This window comes from Penaeus japonicus, unplaced genomic scaffold (genome assembly GCF_977035675.1).
Source record: "Penaeus japonicus unplaced genomic scaffold, GWHDUDI00000001_assembly GWHDUDI00000042, whole genome shotgun sequence".
NCBI classification, from domain to species: Eukaryota; Metazoa; Arthropoda; class Malacostraca; order Decapoda; family Penaeidae; genus Penaeus; species Penaeus japonicus.
The window spans coordinates 20,240,484-20,247,983 of record NW_028234444.1 but is presented as its reverse complement, the minus strand read 5'-3'; the positions used below and the strand labels follow the sequence as shown (position 1 = coordinate 20,247,983).

The window sequence follows — 7,500 nt, the reverse complement described above, 5'->3', positions numbered from 1 at the left end:
ACATCTTGCTATCTCTTAATCTTAATGAATTCGTCATTGTTTGAATTATGATAATGATACTGAGGATTAGGTCAATGACAATATTAGTAAGAATAATGTAAAGAAAAATGTTTTCATTATATATCTATCTATATATAAATATATACACATAATATATACATAATTTAAGAAAAACTAAATAAACAAAAATAAGGAAAGTTATTTCAACAGCAACAAAAGACTGTGCTATCAATCTCAGTCTGTGTTCTCAAAAGGGTTGTCAAGAAGATAAGGTGTAATTCCCAAGTACAATTCACACACACACACACACACATATATCATATAAATATATATAATATGATATATATAACTAATAAATGGCATCATAAATAACAGAAGCTAATCATAAATAATTGTTACCAAGAAAAAAAAAAAAAAAAAAAAACTTTTTTGCCATCTATCAAATATAACTGCCTCTGCAAATTACCTCATTACTTCAAGAGTTTTAATTTGCTCTGGCAGCTGTACTCATTATCTCATTACTGCAAACTCAACTGTTCTAAATGTGTACCATAAATCTAATTTTAATAAAATAAGTTTCTATTAACAGGTTGATCAATCTTCATCAATATTACAAACAGTTATGAGAGAAAAAAAAAAAAAAGCTGTACAACAATAAAAGATGGTTAGTAACTCTTCTTGCTCTTAGTTCAAGTCTTCAATATCCATCTCTTGAAGGCAATATTTGGGAATAGGTTTACCACATCTGCTTGAGGCCAATAACCCTCCATCATGTCTATATTGGGGAGACAGAACTCAAAAAGGGTTCCTTAGCATATGACGAATCACCTGTGGGCTCAACAAACGATCTTTCCAGAATGCATGTCAAGGACAGTTACCGACCTCTGTAGGACCATGAGGTGCAAGGTCATGTATGGTCTCGACTGAAGCACCGATTCATTCACCCACTTACAAAGCATTAGTGGCTTAAATTTACTTAGATTTTAAGAAATAATCCCCTGTTTTAATCTATGTATTCTTAATGACCTTTAAATCGGCCTTTTCCCCATCTGTTTGGTATTATTCCAAAGAGCCTAATCATCATCTGCGTTAACCAGTTGACAGCCCTTATGAAACCTGGATTAAATCAATGAAATTAACACATTCTATCTATAAACTTTATCACACAAATTATGTTCCTATCACTTTTATTATGATGAACTATAACATCATTGTCATAAATACCAACAAATAATAAGTAATAATGAAGATGATAATTGCAGCAAAATCAAGGTGGATTCACAAGGCTCCAATTGAGAGATTTGTTCAAAGCAAAAGAAAGCATTTACTAAAGGCAATTAGCATGTCTCCCTCTCCCTCTCTCTCTCCTTTCTTCCACACTGTGTCTGGAAATCTTTCCCTTTGGACTTAATTTTACTGATGTATAGTTTTCTAAAATCTGGCTCTTATAAAAACATTCAACTATATTGCAATTATAAAAATAGAATAATATATCAACATGGTCGTTCTTGACTTGTTAGAGCACTTAAAAATCTGTTGAGTTTAATTTCAAGGAAAGATAAAACTCATCAAATATTCCATTGGAGGCAAAAAGAGTAAAGTCGAGATGTTAAAAAAAATTGGCTATTACTCAGTAACAATTTACACAAATAACACAGACCAAAACACAAAGAATATATGACTTATTTCGCACGTACTTTCGCAAAACGAAATACAAATCGCAACAATATGGAACTTGAAATTTTGACAAACACGAAACAAAATACAAAAAAAAATCACCTATTTCTCCAAGAGAAATATAAATCCACATGAAAAGTTAATGAGACACACACAATAAAAAACTGAGACACAAACACAAAATTCCCGAAGATAAAATAACAGTTAAAAATATCAAAACAATCCAACCATAAATATGACTCTCACTCGCCATTGGAAAAAAATACAACCTAGAAATAAAAAAAAGAAATGAAATCCACGAGACAAACCCAACAAAACTCTCGTCTTCTCTACTCACTAAATAAATCTATCAATTTAGCGTAAGTGGAAGCCGGGAAGGCGCTTTTCCGGCGAGGAAATTTAGAAATAAAAGGGAAGAAATAGACGAGGAAGGAGACGACTGTTCTCTCCTCTTTCCCAGACCTCTCAAACCTCAACGAAAGAGGACGAGAAAGATTTTATGTCTTGGCAAGAATTGACTAGTTGGTAACTCTTTTCTGGGGAGAGAATAGTTTGATTGTTGCTTAATAGATGGCGTTCGGGAGTTCGATGTCCGGTCGCTAGATGGCGTTGATGGTTCAGCTGGTGAGGATTTTTGGGAAAAATGGTGCTTATTTGATCAGGAATTGGAGTGGAGTATGGGGGGAGTTTGGGAATTTATTGCAATGTTTGCGGATGCATATGATATATATATACGCGATAACGATACAAGCTATAACCATAAACGAAATGAGATAAATATCCAACGCGGAGAAATAGTTTATCCTTAACATCAGGTTAAAGAAAACGTGGAAATATCTCTGTCGACGAATATTGTCAATAGATGTCACTACCATTCCAACGCAAGTTAAATTTCGACCGATAGTTTCTTACCTTAAATGTTAGTCTTCTACGACAATATTTACAAACATATCACACAGGGTTGCCAACCTCAGATAAATGTCCATATAAACCATTAATAATTGGACGTCAAACACCATCAAGTAACTCCTTATTCCTTCATTTACTCTTCTTTAGGTGTAATTTGAGCTATTTACTCCATTTTCTTATTGGTTTATGATACTCGGGAGATTTAGCCACTTTGCTGTCGTGTCAAATTCAGACAGGTGCAAAATTTAGGTTCAGTTATCCTTATTGTTCTTTTTTCTATACTTCTTGTCGCCCACGAAGGATTTTTTTTATTCATTCATGCTTTAATATGAAGTGTCATCGGTGCTGATTTGCTTCCGAGGAGAAAATCTGAACATGATTTTTGGAATGAATAACGGGAGCTGCTGGTAATGGCATCTCATCAACTAAGTGCAATTGATCTGTAATTTCACGCTCTTAAGTAATGCATTAGCATCTCTTGAGATTAAAATTACATACAATTGCTAATTAAGTTTTAATGAATACGACAAGAAAACTGCGCATTCCTATCGCAATTATGCAATCAACGAAAAATGAGATGGAAATAAATTCAAACTTTCCCTTCAACAGATATGCAACATATATATACACATATAAAAAAAGTTAGTTGGTGAGGAGTAACAATGAAAAATTAATATATAAAAACATTTCCAGAAAAGGGGGCGTAAAAGCACCTGTTGGTATTCCTGATTCCCCGATTTGAGAGCTGACGTTTTATTAAGATGATTTTAAGTTTCATTGTCTATCGGAAAATATCACTTCTGATGTCTAAATTATTTTGCGCAAAGAATACTCCGTTGTAACTTAAAATCCCGGAATGTTGAAAACAGATTATTTCAAACTTCAGCATAACATTTATCATGAATCCGAACACGCAGTTTTTTTTTCCAACGAAACTCAAAGTAAAATTTCACTTTGATATATACACAAGATTATGAAAAATCAAAGTCAACTCATAAAATACACAAGCGACACAGCGATGAGGCATAAAGAAAGTACAACAGAGTTATTGAATAAAAGAGAGAATTTGAATTCCCAAAAGAGCAGAATCAGACACATTTCTATGACAACAGTCTTCCCTTCACAACAAATTTCAGGCTAAATATTTAATCATAAACACATTACAAAACTGCTTCTGATATCGATTGTAATGAAGGCAATTGTGCAATGAGCGTATCTGTACTGCAATGATAGGAATAGCAACACTGATTGATAATAGAAGCACGTGTTGTACTATGGCCATGATAATAGAATCATGTTATGCTCAAAATCGTAATGATAATGAGAATTAGGATATAGATAATATTAATACTATAGATAATAACATAATACTGGTAACCATGGCAATAATTTAATTACAAACGCGACTAATACTAATAACACTATCATGTAAACATAATATTGATGATAATTATATCCATAATCTAATATCAAACATAATATTGATGATAATCATGACAGCAATGGCAATAATTATAACAAATAACAACGATAGCAATAATAATGTTGACATTAGATATTAAAGAACAGCACTTCAACTTACAAGAATAATGCAAATGATATTAGTAATGATACCAACGAAGATTATGATAGTGATAAGAATAAGAGTATGTATAATAATGATAAGGATAATAATGACGTTGATAAAGCTCCTATTAATGTCGCATTATAACTGTTAATGCTAATAATAATGATAGTTATAATAACAATAATAATGATAATAAAAATAAGAAAAATTATTATACTAATAACAAATATGATAACGATAATAATATCCACAATAATAAGATCAAGAATATTGATAACAATAAAGATGATAATTACAACTATGATAATATTGACAATTATAATGATAATCATACTGGTAACAATAATAACAATAATGAAAATAATATTAATAGCGACTCTAATAATGAAAATAATAATTAAAATATTCACAATAGTAATGATAACAGCAACAACGACACCAAAAATGGCAGCAAAGATTGCAGAAAATGATTGTGCTCACTGACATGACACGAACCACAAAAAAAGCATCGACAACCAAAAACTTAATAAAGAAAATAATCCCCCACAGATGATACGAATACGAATATGATAAGAAGGACATGATCCAGGTCCATGGGGGGAGGGGGGAAAAAAGGTTAGGGGGGGGGGGAGAAGAGCAGCTAGCTAAAGAAGTCGAAATAATACTTGGAGAAATAAAAGTTTGATGGGCTTTCCCTCTTGCCTGATATGTTTTTATATTCTTTCATACACTACAGTCACGCCCGCAAGTCTATTCATTCCCCAGACGCCGATGGTTTTACGGTACTTGAGTGGATGATCCTTGAGTGGTCCTTCGTTACCGTCCTATTTAAATAATTTTTATGGATATGTAATTTTGATTATATATATAAATATTATAAAATCATTGTTTGGTTAGTATGAGGTATTAGTTTACATTAGTTTGTTCGTGTGATATGGCTTACGAAAGTGGTTTCGTAATATTATTTACACGAATACTTGTTGTTAGTTCTTTTTCTGTACATATCTGTACATTTGTATATTTACAAATATAATACATACAGTATATATAGTATTTATATAGTGTATATACATACACATATATAGTATATATAGTATATATAATATAGTAAATATCTGCAGCATCCTTATGTTCCATAGTCATAAGGGTTTGCATGTCTAGTACATAGTACTATTTTGTTTATTTCTTGATTTAATGGTCATTATTTACATATGTTAATGAGATGAGATGGATTTATCGAAATCATTTAGTTACCAACACCTATTTTTTTTCACAGATGATAGCTGCAGGACACCCAACCGAGTCAACTACCGACCTCTTCCAAATGACCGCCTGAAGAACACGAGACGAACTCAGAGGGAGAAACACCAACGGGAAAGAGGGAGTCAAGGGTTCTCTCAGATAGGAAAAAGGACTTCCCTTCTTTCGCCCTGATGGAACTAAAGGAGGAAATGATAATACCGTTGATATCCAACAAGGCTGCTGGTGTATGTGGGATCCCTAATGAATTCCTCAAACATCTTAGAACAAAGCCACTTCGATAATTTGGTCAACTTTTAACTCTTGCTTGAGAAAGGCGAAAGTTGTTCTATTGTAGCCTAACAAGGACTCTAACATTCCAAAAAGTAACTGGCCAATGTCTTTCATGCGCACCCTCTACAAACGCTATGAAGCATTCATTCTCAAGAGAATATCCCTCATAATGGAAAAACTGCTAACGACATACCAAGGGTATATTGAGAATGGCTTTGTGCTGCACCAGTATACGATATAGTTAACCAGAGGACTTTCATTGAGATTAGCAAAAATGTTAAAAGTTTTTTTTTTTTTAATAATGTTGATAATGATACTGATGATGTTCATGAATATGATGATGATAATAATGATGATGTTTAAGATAATGATTAAAACTGAATTAATATTAATAATGATGATAATGATAACAATGGTAAGGATAATAAGAATAGTATTAAAAAGTGACTATTCTAATGATGATAGAAATGATTGTAACAATGATAATAGTAGTGATAATGATAATGATCCATTCAAATAATAACTAAACATAGGACATCCATCATAGCAAAGAAAGTCTCTAAGTGACGTTATAACCCCGTAGTCTCTGAATGACGTTAAAAGCCGATCCCCCGCGATCTCTGAGTGACGTCACATGTAAACATTAGGATCCCGACCGACCAATCAGGAGAAAGCTTCGTCACGGATCGCACCTATTCAACCAATCACTCGTCGCCTTTCATGCCGACATGCCGAGGTGAGCAAGGTTACGAACGTGTATAGTTCGCGTTGCTTCTTCTGGGGATTTCTTGGAGACAATTTACCTTCTTCGGGTGATCTTTGGAGGATTCTCGGCCTCTGGTTTCTCCTTGCTTTCGCATTTTGGCGACGCGAAGGTGCTATGGCGGCCGCCCGGAGAGTTGGAAGGGCCGACTGAGGGCCTGGGTGAGTCTTAGGTCTGCTCGCTCTTCCCAGTAAACATATATATATATATATATATATATATATATATATATATATATATATAAATATATATATATATATAAATGTACACACGCACATACACATATATAGAAATATATATATATATTTACTCACATATACACACATTCAGCCCTGAAAATATTTTTGCTTTAGATTTTTATGAAATTGTAGCAGTGCATTTGTCGTGGCCTAAAAAGGCTACAAACATATTTTTAGATGTGTATCATGAGTAGTTTCAGAGATAATGACCTTTTAAATTTTGGCCCAAATTTGTTCTGTCGGGGCTCGAGCATCTACGCAAAATAGAAGTTTTGACAAATAAGAGAAGTTGCAATAAAACGACTGTGTAAATTGACAATATATCTATTATACCTTTCAGATAAAACGCTAATTTCATAATTTCAGGTACATTTCTTATTATACAGTTAGAATATAAGAAAATAAAAATATAATTCTCTTCCTTATGCTTAAGTCTCACATCAAAATTCAATGCTGAGGTATATATTTTATTACACACAGAACACTTTCATTATCGAAAAATTGCAGATACAACTTCAATGCAAGATATTTTTCATTAAAACAAACATTTAAGTAACATTCATTAAATTTGGTTGTTGTGTACCTTAGTAAAAATGTGAAAATATCCATCAACTCTGCAAATCCTTAATCCTTACTTACTGAAAAGAAACAGAAATTATTTTTTTTCATTTTTTGTGAGAAAGAGTAAGTCCTATTTCAAATTTCTTCTTTAACAGAAACATTTTAATTTGTAAAACTAATTGTCAAATATTTAACCCATTCCCGACGGGGCCATTTCGGCTTAAAAAGACCAAAATTCTGGGACTTTCGAA

At 32.6% G+C, this 7,500-nt stretch overlaps 2 protein-coding genes across 4 annotated transcripts in view; one reads left to right on the top strand and one right to left on the bottom strand.

Moving 5' to 3' along the window:
• Positions 1-2,169, bottom strand: part of LOC122266346 (small integral membrane protein 14) — a 13,490-nt gene extending 11,321 nt beyond the window's left edge. Inside the window, exon 1 of the mRNA XM_086535268.1 lies at positions 2,015-2,169. The gene's annotated coding sequence lies outside the window, so the exon portion shown is untranslated. The remainder of the gene's footprint in view (positions 1-2,014) is intronic.
• A 4,126-nt stretch (positions 2,170-6,295) lies between these two features.
• Positions 6,296-7,500, top strand: part of LOC122266347 (uncharacterized) — a 14,767-nt gene continuing 13,562 nt past the window's right edge. The window contains exon 1 of one of the 3 annotated variants that reach the window (XM_043036041.2): positions 6,296-6,422. In XM_043036041.2, the coding sequence (XP_042891975.1) occupies positions 6,415-6,422 (8 nt within the window). In that variant the 5' untranslated portion in view covers positions 6,296-6,414. Of the gene's footprint in view, positions 6,622-7,500 lie in introns of all 3 variants that reach the window. The other 2 variants (XM_043036042.2, XM_043036043.2) reach the window with 2 other exon arrangements.